This window comes from Sciurus carolinensis, chromosome 16, assembly GCF_902686445.1.
Source record: "Sciurus carolinensis chromosome 16, mSciCar1.2, whole genome shotgun sequence".
Classification (NCBI taxonomy): Eukaryota; Metazoa; Chordata; class Mammalia; order Rodentia; family Sciuridae; genus Sciurus; species Sciurus carolinensis.
Genome location: NC_062228.1, coordinates 51,600,099 through 51,620,587, shown reverse-complemented (window position 1 = coordinate 51,620,587; position 20,489 = coordinate 51,600,099). Strand labels below are relative to the sequence as shown.

The 20,489-nt window shown below is 51.6% G+C and overlaps 1 protein-coding gene across 12 annotated transcripts in view; it reads right to left on the bottom strand.

Annotated features, from left to right (window-relative positions):
• The window catches only part of Pou2f2 (POU class 2 homeobox 2), a 74,164-nt gene that overhangs the window by 20,553 nt on the left and 33,122 nt on the right, over positions 1 to 20,489 (bottom strand). For 4 of the 12 annotated variants that reach the window (XM_047529927.1, XM_047529928.1, XM_047529933.1 and 1 more), the window contains exons 1-5: positions 14,804 to 14,854; positions 6,480 to 6,545; positions 6,326 to 6,360; positions 6,129 to 6,185; positions 2,803 to 2,919 (exon numbers count right to left, since the gene is read on the bottom strand). In XM_047529927.1, the coding sequence (XP_047385883.1) occupies positions 2,803 to 2,919; positions 6,129 to 6,185; positions 6,326 to 6,360; positions 6,480 to 6,545; positions 14,804 to 14,831 (303 nt within the window). In that variant the 5' untranslated portion in view covers positions 14,832 to 14,854. Of the gene's footprint in view, positions 1 to 2,284; positions 2,573 to 2,802; positions 2,986 to 6,128; positions 6,186 to 6,325; positions 6,361 to 6,479; positions 6,546 to 14,803; positions 14,855 to 20,489 lie in introns of those variants that run through there. The other 8 variants (XM_047529923.1, XM_047529929.1, XM_047529931.1 and 5 more) reach the window with 4 other exon arrangements.

Sequence of the window (20,489 nt, the reverse complement as noted above, 5' to 3'; positions counted from 1 at the left end):
GTACAAAGGCAGCACCCAGACTAGACTACAGTTATTGTTCTATGGTGAGCCAGGTAGTGGAAGGCTACACGGGAAGAGTCGTCATGCTATAGTGAGACCTGGTTGCTCTGAGTTTCCCTGCAGAACCAGGCCCAGGGGTAGCCTATCTGAAGAAGGCAGGTATCAGCTCAGTATCAGGGAAGTTCCAAATGGGAGCATCAGTCAGTAAAGGAGGGATGAACTCCATCAAGGGAATAGACTCTGGTGCACGCCTGGTGCAACTCGGGAGGGTGAGGTAAGAGGCAAGTTGGAGAGCAGCCTCAGCAACTTAGTGAGACCTTCAGCAACTTAGCAAGACCCTGTCTCAACATAAAAATAAACAGGTAAATAAAGAGACTTGGGATGTAGTTCAGTGGTGGGGTGCCCCTGGGTTCAATCTCCAGTACCAATAAATAAATAAATGAATGAATAAATAAATACATAAAAATAAAAAGGTAAAAAGCCTTGCAGTGTAGACAACATCTGCTACCACCAGGGGATCCGGGAAAGATGACGGACAGAGTAAGAGAAAAGCTTCGGAACACCAGGCTAAGGGAAGTGAAGCAGATTTCTTTGTTGCTGGATTTTTCAGGACCTTCACCACTTTAATGAGCACCACAAACTCAAGTGCTGGTGGAAACTACACAGACAGCACAAATGAGTGATGCGGGTAGGTGCACCGGAGAGAATGTGTCTGTCTGAAGGGGAATCCTACTAGGTTCCTACCTTGCTCTTCTTGCTATCTATCCTTATTGGAAATTGATTAACCACTGTCGAGTTAAACTGTGTCCCCCTGAAAGATACGTTGAAATCCTAATTTCTGGTACCTGAAATGTGGCATTATTTGAAAACAAGGTCTTTGCAGGTGTAATCAAATTAAAATAAAGTCAGTGCCTGGTGCAGTGGTACATGCTTGTAATCCCAGTGACTTGGGAGGCTGAGGCAGGAGGATCACAAGTTCAAAGCCAGCCTCAGCAACGTAACATGACCCTGTCTCGAAATAATAAAATGAACAGTGCTAGGGATGTGGCTCAGTGGTTAAGCACTCCTGGGTTCAATTATTCTTAATAATAATGTCATTATGGTAGGCTGTAGTACAATGACTCTTTTTTTAACTATATATATATATAGTTTATATATATATATATATAAAATATATAGTTAATTGTGTATGAACCTTTATTTTTATTTACTTATTTTTATGTGGTGCTGAGAATTAAACCCAGTGCCTCACACATGCTAGGCAAGTGCTCTACCACTGAGCTACAACCCCAGCCCATGACTCTTGTCTTTACAAGAAAGAAATTTAGATATAGAAGCAGACACAGAGAGAGGACCACATGACACCAGAAGCAGAGGTGGGAGCCATTCATCTTGGAACACCAAGGATTGCTGGCACCACCAGAAGCCCAAAAAGGCAAGGAGGGACTAGAGACTGCAGAGAGAGCATGGCCCTGTTGATACCTTGATTTTGAACTTATGGTCTGAGATAATACATTTCTACTGTTTTTAGGAAGGGTTATTGTGTTTGTGTTTTTTGATACCAGGGATTGGACCCAGGGGCATTTTACCACTGAGGCACATCCCCAGCCATTTTTATTGAGACAGGGTCTTGCTAAATTACTTAGGGACTTCCTAAGTTGCCCAGGCTGGCCTCAAACTTGTGATCCTCTTGCCTCAGCCTCCCAAGCCACTGGGATTAGAGGTATGTGCCACCATACCTGGCTTCTATTGTTCTAAGACACCTACTTGGTAGTAGTTTTTTGTGGCAGCCCTAGGAAACTAACACAACCACTAATTCATGATTCAGTACATACCCATGAACTCCAGAATGGGGAGAGAGGATCTAACATTTCCTAACTCATATATCATAGACCTCCTTTCTGAAAGAACATCTTGGAGGCACTAATTCTGATTTGCTTGTGCCCATAGAGGTAGTACTCATGGGGGTGACTCTGGTTTCCTCACCTGTTAATGATATCTAGGAGGCTCTGGGCTCTAGGGAGATGTGCAGAAAACACTTAGCTCAGCGTACCATCAGGTAGAAGACTATTATGTGGGATACTCCCCCTTGTGAGCCTCGTTTTACCCATCTGTAAGATGGGAGAGCAACATCTCCCAAGGCTTCCTAGGATTACTGAAAGCTGACTAGCATATGGCTGGTGGTCAGAAGGCTCCATGTGGACCAGTCAGCCCCTTCCTGCACACTCACTGCATCTGCTTGTCCTTTGCTAGAGGGAGTATGGTCCCTGGTGACCACCCTTACCTGTGCTGTGAGCTGGATGGGTTGGGACAAAGTAAGCTGTGGGGTCCCGGGGGGCTGGCTGGCAGGCTGTGGTGGTGGCAGGTCGCCTCCCCCAGAGGAGGGTGGGGGCTGCGAGGTCGAGGAGGAGGCAGAAGAGGAGGAGGAGGAGGAGGTGGAGGAGGAGGCAGCGGCAGCGGCAGCGGCATTGGCAGCGGCGGCGGCACTGGACTGCTGAACGGCAGCGGCCAGCAGCTGGGCCTGGGCTTGCTGTAGGAGGAGCTGCTGCTGAGCTGGCATCAGTGCTGTGAGCTGCGGGTGGGTGGGCAGCAGGGCCGGAGACAGCAAGGGAGCAGAGAAGGCAGAGAGGGGTTAGAGCCTGAGCCGAGCAGGTGAGAGGACAGGTCTTCCGGAGGACAGAGGAGGGCGCGAGGTGGGCATGAGAGGCTATGGCCTTGCCGGGGCTCCTCCTCCACGGGTCCTGCAACAGATGGGAGCAGGTTGGCCTGTGCCCTCATCCCAGGCCTTCCCCAGTTACTTACCCCAGCTAGCTGGCTGCCCGTCAACATGAGTTGGGCCTGGGGTAGATGAGGCTGAGCCGGCTGGGGAGGCGGGGGCACTGCTGGGGCTGAGTCACCACTGGGATCTTCAGCCTTGATCTGGGGGGGAGAGAGGCAGGGTCCGGGACCCCAGAATGTTAAGTGGAGGCCAGAGAGAATGCCCACCTGCGAACCAAAGAGAGGGCATATGTGTGGCAATGACAGCCTCAGGTTGGCACAGGAGGAGTGACTCTGGCCTCGGCTTCCTTATCAACCAGGAAGGGCTAACGCACCACCTGCAACCAAACTCCCTGCGAGAGAGGTCTCCTCCTGAGAGTCAGTTTCCCCACTTGGAAAATGGTGCCACTGGGAATCTGGATGGACAAATAAGGGGGTCTGGGTCCCTCAATCCTCATCTGCATCTCTTAGGACTGTGGCTGTAGCTCAGTGGTGGAGCACTTGCCTAGCACGTGTGAGGCACTGGGTTCAATCCTCAGCACCACAGAAAAATAAAATAAATCAATAAAATAAAGACATTGGGTCCGTCTACAACTAAAAAAGCATTTTAAAAAAGAAGTGCAGCTCTTATTTGTTCAATGGTGTAAGACCTGGTTGGAAAGGAGGATCTCAGGGTATTTTAACCTAGGACACAAACTCAAATGATTATGAAGACAAACAGCACAAGAGGGTGACACAGGCAGGGGTGGACAGGGTGGCCTGAAGAGCACATGCCCACCAGAAGAAGAGGCCTACCCAGCAACTACCCTGCTCCCATTGGCCACTCCCATTTCAGAATCTGGAACAGAAACACCGCAGGACAAGGAAAGTACACGCGGGCTGGTCTTGTGCAGTGGACAAACCAGTCCAGGGGCTGCCAGGTTCCAGCAAGCCTCTGTAGCAGAGGTCCATGAGCCTCTCCAAACTCTTAACCAGGAGGTGAGTGAATCTTGTGTCCTGCACATAGAATGGACCAGCACAGAATTTCCCTGGCCGCCTTCCCCTCCTCAATAAAAAGCCAGATAACAGAGGTTGCTGGTCGAAGGTGCTGGGTAATGGACATGCTGGGACATGAGAAGGCAAGGTTTGATGGTCACACACTCTCAAGCCCAGAGCAGACCTTAGGGATCACCCTTCAGCCCACCATCCAAGCGCCAATTTGCAAAAGGAGATCCAGAGAGGGAAAGCAACTTGTGCAAGGTGAAACAGGCAGACCGGTGTGGTGGGAGGGCTGAGGAGGTGGTGATCTTCAGAATGCAAAGACGAACAAAAAGACAGAGGCTCAGAAAAGGTCAAATGACAGAAATCATGTCCCAAATTATGGGACCCAAGTTTCAGGAAGTTTTAGGGCTAAGAGAGATGCAGCATGAAATGACACTCAGTATAAGAAGTTAGGGAGGGGCTGGGGATATAGCTCAGTTGGTAGAGTGCTTGCCTTGCAAGCACAAGGTCCTGGGTTCAACCCCCAGCACCACAATTAAAAAAAAAAAAAAAAGAAAGAAAGAAAGAAAGAAAAGAAATGGCAATCTCAGGGCTTCTGGAAGGCAGGTCTCATTCTGCTTCTTGATCTGATTGCTAGTGCCATGGGTGTGCTCAGTTTGTGAAAATTTAGTCATAAACTGAGGATCTATGCATACTTTGATGTGCATCATATTTTAATACAAATTTTTAAAAAAATAACATTGAATGCCATAAAGAGAACACTATTCTTTTTGTGTGTGTGTGTTTTTGAATTCTTTTTGGTTGTCTTAAGAAAGACCCTGATGCAAGGATGTCTTAGACATCTCTCCAATGCTGGCCAATCTCTCCTTTTAGCCAGTGAAGAACAGCCTTAGACCCTTCAGCACATAAAGAGACTGTGGGTAAATTTTAATAATCATTGTATTTATTTCCATGGCAAATGACTCTAGTTTTCCATTCATGAAATTTCCATTTAAAAACCATTTGTTCAAGCTGTTGAAAACACAAGGCTGATGATTGCTGAGGTTGATTGATGAGATCCTGGGGGGTGTTATTTTCATTATACCCTTCTGTCTGTTTTTGTATCTGCTTCACATTTTCCATAGTAAAATGTTTTTAAACATTGAGCCAATTAACAAAATTATTATGTAAATAATTTTACGCGGTGGTATGTGGATATGTCTGAAACCATGACAGGAGCACGTAAATCATTGCAGTTGGGCAACGACTGGCCCAGAAGAGAGGGAAAGAGGTTGAGAGGCAAAGACCAGGACTAGAGAAACGGAGGTGCGGATGGAACCCAGGCCAGGGAACAGGAGGAAAACCCCTTCGTTCCCTTGGTCTCATTGGCTTTCCTGAAAGAAGGAAGGCTGCTGAGGGGTGGAGAGGGACTGTAAAGATCCGATTCGGCTGATGAGGGAGTGGGAGCAAAGGACAATCACTCCCAGGGTTGAGGCCAGGGCCAACCCTGAGATCAGGAGGAAAGAGTGGAGTCCTCGCCTGAACCTGGTTTGAAGTGCTCAGTACAGAAGAGAAGACACCTGTTCACGCAGCACTTTGTCCTCCCGTGGCAATATGGGAATAGACCAGAGGTGGAAGGGACTTTAGAGTCATCCAGTTCTACTGTCCCTACCCCCATCTCCATGTTGAAGAAGACACTTAGAGTCCAGAGAAGGAAAGTGGCTTTCCATGGTCACAGAGCAAAGCTACAGCTGGGTCGGGAGCTCGTCTGAGCTTCCCACCCTGTCCCTCGGCCACCTCTGCTCAGGGTCAGGAGTCTTGCCCATGCCCTCTCTGGTCCCACGTTGGTGCTATCATCAGGTCTCTGGACCTGGCCAGAGAGTAGAGACACGGGCCCAAGAAACCCCCTAGAAGCCTAGCAGCACTCAGTATGGGACTCCTGGATCTGGAATTGGCACCATCTGGCTGCTTCTGGCCTCCCCATCGTCCTCTCCTCCTGCGTCCCCATAGCTGTAGACTCACAGGGTCTTCCAGCCGCCACCCCGCCCCCCGCATCCCCACTGGTACCCAAGTGTGTGTGTGTGTGTGTGTGCGCGCGTGTGTGTGTGCTGGGGGACAGGGGGTGGTGCAGGCCCCTTTGGTCAGGGAAGTCGGGATGGGGGTGGGGCCTTGGCTTCCTGTTGTTCATTGCCCTGGGGTTCTGGGGGGGATTTCCCTGGCCACCCCCACCCCCTAGGGAAGGGGAAGGAGCTCTGGTGAGTCACAGGCCTGGGGCGGGAACCGAGGGTGAGAAGGGGCGGGAGGAACCTTGTCACTGGGTGTTCTCTCAGATCCTGGGGCCTGGGGCTGACATGCCAAAGACCCTCTCCCAAACACAACCCCCTTTCCTGGGTGTTCCAGCAGGCGCTTACCTTGGTGCTGGGGCCAGTTGGAGACACAGAGAACGAGGAGGCCTTATTTTGGGGGTTCTGCAAAGAGAAAGTTGGAGCAGGGGGTGGGAATAGAGCGATGAAGTGGCTTCAGGCACCTGCCCCTTGGGTGGCTGCACAGAGGCCCCTCTGCTCCCTCCTCCCTCTTCCCACCACCCTCTAATCCACTCCCTCCTGACCTGATGGTTAGTGTCTGGTCCATTTCTTTCAGTGTCTGTGAAGAGAGGGAAAGCATGTGTTGTCATCAGCCACCCCCACCACACCTGTCCCTTCTGTGGTCTTCCCATCTGCCACACTTCTCTGCCCACTGTGACCCTGCCCCTCCCCACCCACCTGTGTGCTCTGATGGGGAGTCCAGACCTTGCTTCTCGGCCTCCAGGGGCTTAGACATTCTTATTTCTGGGGACAGAGAAGGGATGAAAATGGGGTGAGGGAGAGGAAGCCCAGAGGGCTCTTGGGCCCTTCCACCCCACCCATCAAGCCTTTTCCAAATCCCCTCCACCCACTGCCGCCTTTGAAGTATCACTTTTTGAGAGGCATGTCCTCCGTTCTGAGCCTCTGCCCTCCTCTGGCAGGACGAGAGGGGGGCCTCGGGCCTTGAAGGAATCTTGCCTTAAGCTCAGGGGATGTCACCCACCCTAAAACACTGGGGCAGGGAGGGAGGTCGAAGGCGGTCATGAGAAGGCGGGAGGAGGTAGCTGGTGTTCCAGGAGCAAGTGTGACCTTGGCCTCCTCCCCGGGCTCCCATTCTGCCCCACCAGGTTTCGGGTGAGACATGTTTTCCACTCTGAGTGGGGCCTAGGAGATGTGATGGGGCTGCAGCATCCCCACAGGAGAGACTTGTCAGATCTCAGGGTGTGATTAAGCCACCCTCTGGCCCACCGATTTTCCCGTCACACATCACTCCCACTGACCTTCTTGTGTGCAGAGCACAAGCCTGGTGGCCTCACCCTGCTGCTCTCTAACCCTAACTCCTCAGCCTCGGCCCGCTGTGTCCTCCAGGGTAACCCTAGACCCAGAGTTCGGCTTGATTCCCAGCTGCATTCTCAAGTCCACCCCACAAGTGCAACCCTGCTCTATAGTTCCTGAGAACCAGGAAACAGGAGGAGGTGACCAGGGGAAGGGGGCAAGCACCAGGGGAACAAACGAATGGAAAAATCATGGGAACTCACTGTGCCAACACCAACCGTGGAAAGGCGAGTGCTCACCCACCAAGTACGAAGCTCAACAGGACTCAGCTTACCTAAGCAGTTGGTGTTAACATTACCCCTTCACAGAGGAGGAAACTGGGGCTCCAAAAGGGGTCTCACCTCTGCAAGAGCATGACAAGGCCACAGAAGCACCCTGACTGAGCCCAGATCTTCATGTCTCCAGGGTTCCTGTTTCTAATCTGGACCACTCCAGTCTAATGGGTCCCAGTCTTGACACACATCTCATCTCCCACAGTCGCTAACCCAAGTTCATTCTTATACCGACTCCTACCCTTCCTAGTCCTGGACCCCAGCACAAATATGGGGTGCAGGCTGACCCATTCTCAGTACCCTTACTCACCCTGAGTCCCAGCTTGTGCCCAGATGATCCAAGTTCTTCATCTGACCTTGACTCCCAACTGTCCTCAGACCTTACTGGTGCCCCACCACTAGGGCAGCTCACTCCAAAACCCCCACCTAAACCATGACCCCACCCCAATCGAAGGAGCTGTCCAACTCTAGTGTGCTCTGCACCCAAGATATTTAAAGAAGGCCTGCTATAGTAAGGGATGGGAAGAACTCAGCAATGGGGCCTCGGGAGAGCCTGGGGATTCTGCAATTGTGGATTAGTCCGTGTGAACCGCTGCTTGTGTTGCAGATTCTTTTAGATTCTTAATTCAAAAGCCACATCATAAATTGCTGGTGGGAGTGTAAATTGATACAAGCACGATTCAGGAAAGCTGAAGAGAGACTTCCCTTGCACCTGCCCCCGACACCATGACCCAGCACATCCACTCCTGGGCATCCACCCAAGAGAAACACACATCCTGCCACCCAAGGGCACGGGCACCAGTGTTATTGCAGACTTTTCATAATGGCCTCATACTGGAAAGAACCCAAGAGTCCATCAGTGGGTGAACACATAAACTCAATGTGGTACATCCATACAAGAAACAGTCACAGCAACGAAAAAGAACAAGCTCCTGCTTCATGCACGCTCCTGCCTCTCACAGGCTGAGCGAAAGTGGCCAAACAAAGGCAGACGCACAAGTGCTGACTCTAATCCGTGGAGTGCCAAACACAAGCAAGCTGATCTCCAATGATGGAGGTCAGACGAGTGAGTATCTCTGGGGAGTGTGGACCATGAGGAAGCCCGCAGGATCTAGACACAGGACAAAATGCATCAAGATGCACACTTAAAATGTGAGTACTTTACTGCATATACATTATGTTTCAACAAAAAAGAAAAATTAAGAGTTTTTAAAAAGCTAGCACATACGGGTTGGGGTTCTGGCTCAATGGTAGAACGCTTGCCTAGCATGCATGAGGCCCTGGGTTCGATTCTCAGTACTACATATAAATAAAATAAAGGTATCGTGTCCACCTACAATTAAAAATATTAAAAAAAAAAAAAAGCCAGCACATAGATAGTCCTATTAAGGTATAGGCCGGGGGAGGGTGGGATAGGTGCTCAGAATGCTAGGGGGGCTCAAGTTCCGTTTCTGGGCACTGGGGAGGGAGCGCTGAATGTCTAGTGATCATTAGAAATCCAGGAAAATGCAAAGAGAGATGGGTGGGGGGCTGCTCCCGACTCTGGGGCAGCAAAGACCTGATCCTAGCTCCTCCTCAGGAAGACCTTAGCCCTACCCCAGGCAACCACTAACCATCACAGGGTCCAAGCCTAAGTCCCCTCCCTGGCCCCTCCTCCAACAACCCTTCCTACACCCAGCTCTCCCTGGCTCTAAACCTTTCCACAGCCTCCTTCTCCCTTGAGAAACATCCAGGCCCCTCGGCCAGACTTCGGGTGTAGCCTGCCACCCTCCGTTGCTCATCTCTTGCCACTCATGCATCCTGCTCTTGGACACACCCAGCATCTCCCTCTGTTTGAGGGCTCTGCTTGACGAGTAGTCCGGACCTTGCAGGTGCTAGCCCTGCCTCGCTGGCACATGCCAGCTCTCCTGTTCACACATGGAGCAGCCTCCCACCTCACCACCACAGAAACTCCTCTGCTGTGGAGTGAATCTGTCCTCCCAAATCCAGATGCTGAATTCTAGGTCCCAGTACCTCCAAATGTAACTGTATTTGGAGATCAAGTCTTTAAAGAGGTAAGTAAGGTAAGAATGAGGCCATTAGGATGGGCCACAATCCAGTCTGACTGGTGTCCTTATAAAAAGAGAAAATTGGGACACAGACTCACAGAGGAAAGACACAGGGAGAAGACTCACCTGCAAGCCAAGGAGAGGACTCAAGAGAAATCAAGTTTACCAACATCTTGATCTCTGACTTCTAGCCTCCAGAATTGCAAGAAAATAAATTTCTGTTGTTTCAGTCATCTAGTCTATGGTACTTGGTTATGGCAGCCCTAGCAAATTAATTCATCTTCCCACACCCACTTCAATCCCCCAGGGCTGTGGTGCCTGTGACCCGGTTCCTTCTTCACCTGACCTGGGGACAGGCCTATCTGATTCATTGCTGGGTCCCCAGCCTCACCAGTCCAGAGCAAGTTGTGTTTGCTGAACGTCCCTCCTTGCAACTCCTTCAGCCTCTGACTGGTTTCTTTCCTGCCCTGCTGTTTCCCTGCCACTTAACAAATATTCCCTAAGCCCTTGACATGTGCTGGTCCCTCTGCCTGGAATGCTGTCCCCCACTCTGTTCACCTCCAAATTATCCTTCAGGACTACCCTCTATGAAGTCAGAGATCTCTGCCCTCCTTTGCCCTGGCTTTCCTTGTCCCAGCATCTCCCTGTCATTGGCCTAGAAGCTGTAGCCTTCCAGTCCCCCATGTCTTTTCCTTCAGACTTTCCCATCAAGAACAGGTCTGGGGCTGGGGTTGTGGTTCACTGGTAGAGCACTTGCCTAGCATGTGTGAGGCACTGGGTTCGATTCTCAGCACCACATATAAATAAGTAAATTAATGTCCGTTAAAAAATTTTTTTTTAAAAAAAAGGAGGGAGAGAGAGCAGGTCTGACCAGGAGCAGTGGTACATGCCTGTAATCCCAGCAGCTCAGGAGGCTGAGGCAGGAGGATAGAGAGTTCAAAGCCAGCCTCAGCAACAGTGAGGCACTAAGCAACTCAGTGAGACCCTGTCTCTAAATAAAATACAAAATAGGGCTGGGGATGTGGCTCAGAGGTCTAACACCCCTGAGTTCAATTCTTGGTACCTCCCCCAAAAAAGAGCAGGTCTGATCTTGGGCCCCACCACCGCCCAGCAGAAGATATGCAGGTTGACGGCCAAGGGTGACCCAGTCCTGACCTCCTCCTTCAGGCCTTACCTCTGCCCTTTTTTTAAAAAATATTTTTTTTAGATGTTGACAGACCTTTATTTTACTCATTTATTTTTATGTGGTGCTGAGGATGGAACCCAGGGCCTCACACAGGCTAGGCAAGCGCTCTACCACTGGAACACAACCCCAGCCTCCCTCTGCTCTTTCTTACAGGACACTTTCCTGCTCTAGGGACAACTCCTCCTCCTCATGAGTCCTCTCCTCTATGAAGTCCTCCCTCACCCCCAGGCTGTCAGTGTCTCTTTCATGTGAGTTCCCCCAAACCCTGTACCCACCATCATCCTGGGCAGTCACTCAGTTCCCACCCCCTGACTGTGGGCTCCTGGAGGACTCAGGTTGGAGTCACTGCTGTGCAGAACTCAGGCTGTGCCTTTGGAATGAGTGAAAGCATGAGAGGATTCCCCACACGGTCTGAAGCAAGGCCCTATCTCTGCTGCCACCTGACACCTCAAACCTCTGCCACCGTCTCCAAAGAGACTCTGTCTTAAACCTTTAAGATTCCTTGGGGCTGGGGTTGTGGCTTTGTGGTAGAGTGCTCGCCTAGCATGCATGAGGCCCTTGGTTTGATCCTCACCACCACAAAAAAATAAAATAAAGGTATTGTGTCCACCTACAACTAAAAAAAATATTTTAAGTTCTTAAAAAAAAAAAAATGATTCCTTTCACAGGTTTGGCAGTTGGAGACAAAAGCAGTTTAAGGGAAAATGTCCACCATTCAGTTTTCCTTATTCTCCCTAAATTTTCTAGACTACTTCCATGTGGACTCAGTTCTCACTCCAGCACCACTTGGCTGGAGCACAGCAAAATGAGTGCTGCCCTTGGCCAAGATCGATCTCTCTCTCTCTCTCTCTCTCTCTCTCTCTCTCTCTCTCTCTCTCTCTCTCCCCCCGCCCCCAGGGGCACTTAGCCACATCCCCAGTCCACATTTTTATATTTTATTTAGAGATAGGATCTCGCTGAGTTACTTAGGGTCTTGCTAATTTTCTGAGGCTGTCTTTGAACTTGCGATCCTCTTGCCGCAGCCTCCTGAGTCCCTGGGATGGCATGCATGCGCCACTGTATTCCATCAGACACTGGTTTTAATGGCACAGGGAGTGACATGGCCATCTGACTTAAAATTGCGCCCCCGCCATGATTCTAATGTGCTCCAGTGCCCTGGCACCTCCAGAAGCCCCTCTTGAAGCCTCATTTGAATAGAAAAGTTGGTTGGTTACTTAGGACTATAACCTTCCCTGACAGTAGTGTGTAGTTTTTTGGAGGAACTGACCAGGAATAGCAGTGCATGACCTGCTAGGCCCCTTGGAGCCTTGTTAACCCCTGAATCCCATCGTCCTTGGGCTAGATCTACCCAGGGCTGCCCAGGCCCTGAGTTCGTCCACTGCCCCAGGCCTGGGACTCTGGGTCCCCTCCACCCTCCTTGACCCTCCCTCCCCGGACTTTCACTTCTCCTCTGCGTTTCCCCCAGCCAGTTTTAGCAGACTTAGCGAGCTTCTCGTTAAGCACTTACCGAAAACGGCACTAAATATAGAGGACCCAAGGACTGCCCCTCACCCCTCCTGGCCCTGCTTGGCCTGTCCCCTGGGTCCTCCGCCTCTACAGCCTGACTTGATCAAGGTTATGCCTTGGGAGCCCCTGTGGGCAGGGTTGGTGCTGCCGGGAACCTCTGTGGGTCCAGCTGGCCCGGCCCCGGGCTCCCCAGGAGTAGCACCTCAACCCTCCCCCAACCCCACAGCTGTCCCTGGGTGGCCTCAAGGGAGTGAGCACTTCTGAGCTGTCAGAGGGAGGGATGGAGATACACCCTGCAGACACAACAAGAGAGGTGGCCTCCAGCTGTGCCAACAATAGGCAAGAGTGCCACATAACACACTCACCACACCACAACCAGGCAGGGCCTGGCCAACACACACAAGACGCACGTGTGCAGATTCCAGACAGGAATGTTCGCAGGTCTGCAGATGAAGACACATGCCTAGGTGTGATGCCATGGGCAGTCACGCAAAACACGTACTCAGATGTTACACACTTACACGCCGTCAAACCTAGAGTCACACACATGTGCACACACATACCCAGAGCCACACAGAGACGGGTAGTTATACATACACAGTCACACACAGATATACACGTAGACATGCCCAAACACGCACGCACTCACATACACAGAGTCACTTCACCCTGGACTGGATGACCAGAACAGACCCCTGGGCCAGTTCACTGTTGTGAAGAGAGAGTCCCTGTAGAATGAGGATCTGTGAAAGGCTGCACAATATATTAATTCATGTCTGGCCATAGAAAACCCAGGCCAGTCCACCCAGGTAGGGTTGTTTATTGCAAGAGTTTAACTTGCTGCCTAGCACCCAAGAGGTCCCCAATTTGGTCCCAGGCAGGGATGAGTCAGGGGTGGAGCAGGCACCAGGCATGTGAAGACACCCTGAATCTCATGTCCGCACGGCACAGGCACACACACATAAACACAACTGATCGTACAGTCAGTAAACAAACACACGCCATCCTTTAAATCGCCTTCCTCCCTTGCCAGGTGCAGTGGCGCACACCTGTAATCCCAGCAGCTTGGGAGGCTGAGGCAGGAGGATCTCAAGTTCAAAGCCAGGCTCAGCAACTTCATGAAGCCTTAAGTAACTTTAATGAAACCCTGCCTGAAGATAAAAAAATAAAAAACAAAAAAGGGCTGGGGATGTGGCTCAGTGGTTAAGCACCTCTGGGTACGATTTCTGCAAATCCTGCGAATTTTACAACCCCCTTAAAAAAATCGAAGAAAAAAAAAAGAGAGAGAGAGAATTCTTCCTCCCATCCCACCCCTCCTCACCTCCTGGACCTTGCTCACCAATTCACACTTCACACCCAGCTCAGACATTCCCCTCCTCCAGAAAGCCCTCCCTGACCCTGCACTAGCTGAATTGGATGTTCTCTGGGCTCCTACAACCCTCCTGTGCCTCCTCAATTCCAGTCCTGACCACTCTGTAGGATCACTGGTGACAGGTCTGTCTTCTCCACTGAACTTGGGACTCTAGGAGGGCAGACTCAAAGTTGCCTTTGTCAATTGTATTTCCAACACCCAGCACACAAATGCTCAATAAATACGTGCTGGTAAAGGATCAGGGATGCCCACACACTGGTGCACATAGGAGGACATCCATCAAGCCAAGATTCACACCCACAGACACCCAGAAAAGTGACATACCCACAGTCACACCCGTACAGCCACAAATGAAAGACGCATGAAGTCCCAAGTACCTGCCACATTCCAGGCACTGTGCTCAGCATGTTACACATATCACCTCATTTAACATTCCCATTAACACTGCCAAGTGACAACTCTCACTGTGCCAAGATATGTGCATTCTACTCAGCGAACCAACAAATAGAAATCATCTGTACGGTGCCTGGCGCAGAGTTCACTCAGGCAACTGACATTTGGTGGAGGAGGCGTTTAACAAGTACACAAATATATAATGAAATTTCAGGCATCAATAAGTGCTGTGAAGGAAAGGCAGGGTGAGGGGACTGAGAGAGGTTCAGTGCCAATTTACACAGGGAGATCAGAGAAGGCCTCCCTGAGGAGGTGACAGCTGAGGGGAATGAAGCAAGCCAAGAGATTATTGCCAAGGCCACCTTACAATGCCACACGTAACAGCCGCTTACAGCTGCTCATACACTAGCACATAAGAACCACCCTCAGAAGATTCAGAACTACTGCACACACATGCTCACACCATACACAGATGCACCAACACCCATACACAGATGTATACATACGCTCAAAAGAATGACAGTACCTGAGTCCAGCAACTTAGGCTGACAACCCCTTAGCAGCCCCCACCCAGTATCACCCACATCGCCCACCCCACTGGTTTTCCATATAATGTCTCACTACTAACACCTGGCTCCATTCCTTCCTCCCAGAGACCCCTCAGAACAGGGCAGTAGGCATGGGGAGAAAGGTTGGAAGCTTCTGTGCCTGATGTGAAAGGGGAGGGAAAAGAGAAGCCAGGGAGTTGGGGAGACAGCCTGGAGAGAGGGGGGATTGCTGGAGTACAGAGCAGGACAAGAGAGAGAACTGAGGAGGGGTGGCAGGGAGGGTCAGCAGAGGTGGCCAGCAGAACGAACCCAAATGTGCTCAACCTGTCCTTCCCACCTGGGCATAGGCACCAGCCCCCTTACCTGGAGCCCCCATGCTGGAGTGAACCATACTTCCCGCCCCACCAGGGCTGGGGGAACAACTGTGTCATCTCCCCGCCCTCTCTGGGGGCCAGCCCTCCTTGCCGGAAGTCACCCAGGGAGGAAACCACAGGGTTGGTCCGCCCCCTTCGGAAGGGAAAATACCCTGGCCCACAGACCTGCCCCAGCAGCCTAGCTGACCCCAAATCATATGTGAGTGTTTGGGGGGTGGGAGTTAGCGGGATGGAAAGAAAGCAGGCTGGAAGAGTTGACTCCTGCAGCTGCAGCACCAGGAGGTGCCTACAACAGTTGCCCCAGCCCTCTTGCTGCCCTCACGATGGGTCTGGGAGAGAAGGCAGGCTGGTTGCAGTAACAACAACAAACACTAGCTGGCAGTTGATGGGGGGAGGACCTTCCCAGTGCCTGGCCTTACACTTCATACTTGACAGGTGTCTTCTGGAGCAGTGGGCACTGTTATTTGCCCCATTTTACAGATGAAAAGATTGAGGATCAGAAAGGTGAGAAGCAGCTTTCTGGAGGGTCCAAAATAAAAAAGCACTGAAGCCAAAAAACAGGACAATGTGGATGACCAAACCCAGCACCTGTGGCCAGGTAAGACATCCTGGGTCACTACTGGGAAGAAACAGTGCCTGGGGGCAGTGGCAGCACCGGCGGAGAATTGGGGTCTTAGTCCGGGTCAGTAAGAAGTCTGTCAGAAGGCAAATGCAGACGTCCAAGAGAAGGGACCATTGAGTCCCCTGGTCCCTGAGGGCTGGCCCTTCGCGCTGTGGAGCTCCCAGCCTAGTGTCTACCTCCGTGACCGCCAGAGGGCGACAGCGCCCCGCCAATGGGCTGGAGGGCGGGGCTGGCTGCGGAGGAAAGAACCCCTCCCTCTTCTCCCCTCACGGTCTCCCCACCCTGCCCCCGCCCCCGCGCGCACACCTGCGAGGGTCACACAAAGGCGTAGGACTCCCCGCGCACCGCGGCGCAGACAAAGGCGCGCCAAAGCCGTGGGCTTATTCCTTATCTCGACGTCCAAGATGCAGAATCTCATGGCGCCTCCAAATACCTCTCCTGCCTGCCCGGGGCTCCCCAGGACACACTGTGCCCCACGCTGTGGGGGTCCCCAAACCACACGTCCACGAACAGACGTGTGGACTCACCCAGACACTAAAGTATTTCTCCACGTGGACCCTAGCACTTCAAACACACACACAGACTTACATGAACACATCTCTGGGCACATGGCCCTGGTCCTCCCTCCTGATCACGGTCACTCCCTTATGCAGACACCTTCTTCCTCTACTCCTTTAGGTGGACCTTTGGGCACAAGGTCACATCTACACATATGACCAGTCCAGGTCTGGCCATGTGTGCCTACATTCACACACATGCACACCCACAAAGGACGTGATAGACAAGCAGAACTACATGGGTGCCTTCCCCGTCTGCACTCGGCTGGTACACCCAGACACACCTGGGCAGGCAGCTGGGCATGACAGCAATGAGCATAGTTCTCACATCCGCACACAGAGGACAGTTTCTAGGCTCCTACACTGCACGACATTCCATACTGTAAAGGCCATTGCACAGAGGACACCCACTGACCATACAACTGGCTGCAGGGTCTCTATACATGAAGGTCTTCCAGGTAGCAGTCTGGTGGCAGTGGGCTACTGAGGCCTTGTCTTGAAGCTGCATTTGCTCAGTGAGCTCTGTTTTCATTTAGGGTTTATGTTTGGGGGTTTGGAAATGTGAGTCATAGGACATTAGTGGGGGTGGGGGGAAAAACACACTGGGCACCCCCATGCTCCACCCTGTCCATATTCAGCATCATGGAAGTGAGAAGCACACTTGGACACACGACTCCAGGCCAGCCCCTTAAGTGGAGCAAGGAGAGGACCACCCACTTCCAGGGCAGTCCTCTCAGGTCTGCAGTGGATCCCAGGAGCTGGGAAGGCCATACATGCTCCCCTGAGGGATGAAACCAGCCCACTCCTGTCACCTACCACAGTGGCTTGACCATTATTGCCTCAGACTGGAGCTGAATCCCTAGGCCTGAATAAGGGGACCTCGAGTGGGCCTGCCCAAGAGAGAACAGAGGGGCAGAATTTGGGGCACAGTAGGTGGTTAGGGCTTGACAGCTGGGAATGGAGACACCCAGGCAGTGGGAGATGGTGGCCTCCCTGACAGAGAAGAGGACTGAAACCAAGCTGAATGAGGCAGGTAGGACACAGGCGCTGGGGAGCAGTGGGGGCCACTCAAGGTGTAGGGGGCCTGCAGGGAGGCGGCACAGGGGAGGCCAGGCTGGGCTCAGGGCTGAGCGGTAATTAAAGGAGACGTAGGGGGCTCCCCAGGGCCAGCGGGGCTGGTAACTGACACGCGGGCCCCATTGCTCCGCTCATATTTCTCGCTGGATCGATACGTTTGACTCCCGACAAGACAATAATCGCTTGTACGCGGCCGGCGAGTCGATCAAATACATTATTAGAGCGAGGTCCCCCGGGGGCCCGCCGGAGAGTGGGGGGGGGCAGCAGCCAGCCCACCGGGGACAGCAGAGTGAGATTCTTCACCCCTTAGGGCCCCCCTGTCATGGCCTCTTCCTCCTGGCCACCCCTGGGGACCCTCTCTGTGGCTCAGTTCCCCAGTAGCTCTCTGGACTCCTGCTATCTTTAGCAGTCTTTCTACTTAGCCCCCAGCCTCATCCCTGATCTATGTGGAGACCCAAAGGGCCTTTCCCCATAGATGCTGGCCTCCTCTGTAGGGTTCTAGCATGTGGGAATTCAGAGGGGCACCTCAGAACCCTAGCCTCGTGGGAGACAGGGACACTCAGTCGCAGGCCACACTGTGAGTCCATGACTGGATTCGGAAATGAACTTGGGCCTCAGATTCATTAACACCAATTTCTCTCTGCTGGGCCTCCCTTCTGCATCCAAGCACGTTAACCGTCAGCAGAGTCCAGACCAGAGACAGCCTCTGAGGGACAGGGAGAGCTGGCTTAGAGACCTACATGGGTAAGAAAACAAGGATGGTAGGGATGGCAGACAAACCCACAAAGAGATGTGTGGCCAGCCCTGCTGCAGGTCATGCAGTCTGTCGGGGGCCTCAGCTGCCCTTGAGCCATGCCCGGCCTCAGCTCTGGCCCACCCCAGGCACTGCCTGCCCATCTCTTGTCCTCTTTCCTAGATTCTGGGCTCAGAACTACCTCCTATTTACATGCTACCTCATCCCCTGGACCTGAGATCCCCTTGGGACTACTTCTCCAACAGCCCAAATTCAAAAGTCAGATTCTATTTAGGAGCATCCAGCATCCAGGGACTCACAATTCATTTCTTCACCTTTTCCTCATCATTATTGTCATCAATATTAGCAGTAACAGCAGCGTCCCTGTCTATTTTGTGCTATTTGAACCAGTAAATTATTCCTAAATCTTTGCAGCCGTCTGAAGAGGTAAGGTTTCTTATCAACCCCATTTTGTTGATAGGGTTCAGAGAGGTAAATCATCTGACCTGAGTCACACTGCATGTGAGTGGTAGAGTCCGAATTCAAACCTGGGTCTATTCTCCCCACCACTTGTTCTCCCTCTACTCCACCATGGCCTCCTCTGAGACTTTGGGAGGCTCCGGTCATCTAGTAGACAGCAGGAATAGCCACTCTGTCCACTCAGAAGCACTGGAATCCTCCACGCCCCCTGCCCAACTCTAACAGCTCTTGGAGCCAGTTTCTTGATGTCCATCAAGGAACTAGAGTCCTGCTGACCCCTTCAGGTCCTGCCTGAAAGTGAGCCAACCCTTCTCCAGTTCCTTAGTCCAGGCAGTTCCTCCATGTTGCTGGGTTCCAAGCCCTGGGCTGTGAGCTGAGGACCCCAAAATGAACTAGCCCTGACTGCACTCAAGGAGCTCATGGTGTGGAGGGAAGACGTGTAGATAAACTACCTGGTAATCCATCACTCAGTCAGTATCCAGTAAATGCTACTATGTGCCAGAACACGGCTAAACCCAGAGAATACAGGGGTTGAATGCAAAACGAAGATATGCTTTCTTCCCCACCCCCCCCACCCCCGCTCCAGAACTTACAGTTTGGGGCAGGAGAATCAATTTTTTTTAATATTTTTTAGTTGTAGATGGACACAATTGACCTTTATTTTATTTATTTATTTTTATGTGGTGCTGAAGATCGAACCCAGGGCCTTGCACGTGCCAGGCAAGTGCTCTACCACTGAGCCACGACCCCAGCCCGAGAATCAATTTTTTTAAATCACCAAATAAATATGTAATTCCAAGTTGGGAAAAGCGCTTTCAAGAATAGATGAAGGTGCATAAAATGGACGGTGGTGGCACATTGCAGAAATCCGTCCCAAGGAGGTGACATTTACTTTGTAATTCAACACAGTATGCAGGATGCAAAAGAGGTGGAGAAGAGCACTCCAGGCAGTGGGAACAGAGTAGGTGGCGGCCCTGAGGTGGCAAGCAGCATGAAAATTCCAGGAACCGAAAGAGGCCTGTACAGCTGGTACAGAGAGAATGAGGAGAGGGATATGGAGATGAGGGGAGAGGTGGCAGGGCCAGACCACACAGGGCCTTGCAGGAATTTGCTCCAAGAACAGTGGGACACCGCTGGGGGATTTTAAGCAAGGAAATGACATGAGTTTGTGAACATTTTAATGGGTGATTATGGCTGTGGGGGTGGGGATGCACTAAAGAACCAGAGGGTGAGGGGGGTCAGCCATGAGGAAGTGTCCACGTGAGGGATGATGGGGACAGAACCAGGAGAGTGGCAGTGGGAGAGGAAATAAGGAGGGGCCTCTGGAAGAAATTTTATGAGTACACAAAGCAAGATTTGATAGCTAGATGAATCTGGGGTGTGGCAGGGAGGAAGGAACCCAGGTACTTGGAAGTACTTTCCTACCATAGGAAGATGGGGGAGGAGGGAGAGCTCAAGCTCAGTTGAGAGAGATCAGGGCACAGAGAGAGAAGAGCCTTGAAGATGGACTTGATGTTGGAGACGAAGGCTTCTGAGAGGGAGATTCTGAGTGAGGAAGAGCCCTCAGGGACTGGTGTGGAGACAGGGTGGTGGGGGGAATCTGGAGGCAGATGACCAGTGAGAGCTGGACACTGGTCCAGACAGCCAGGGAAGATGGAAACATGAGGTCAGGGTGAGGGTACGAATTCATGTACAGTCACTAGGACCGGGAGATTAAACGGGGGGATGCTAGGACATCTCAGATGGACATTGGGAAGGGGAGCAAATTTGGAGAAAGATCAGGAAGAAGCACATTGGAAGCAGTAAGGTTTATGGATCAGACAACCAGTGATGCTTAGTAAACCACACTCACAAAGCACTAGTCATACCCCCTGCCACCCCAGCTTCCCAAAGCCACTAGAATGTGCTATCCACCTCAAGTAAGAAGAGAAGCTCCATGCTGTTGCTCAAATAGCATAAATATCAGAAGACCAACCAGGTTGCTATTTTGCAACTGGACATCTGGTGACCTCCCTGTACACTCTAGTTCTCAGTTTCCCAACTCTAAGAGAAAGGTAGGCTGAAGGGATACTGTTAAGACTTCTTCCAGCTCTAAATTCTGTAGCTTGAAAGAAGCAAGAAAGGTAAGATGGACTGATGATCAGCTAGCTGTGGGACAAAAAGAAGAAGAGTGAATTGTAGGCCTTCTCTATGAAGACCTGGCTGA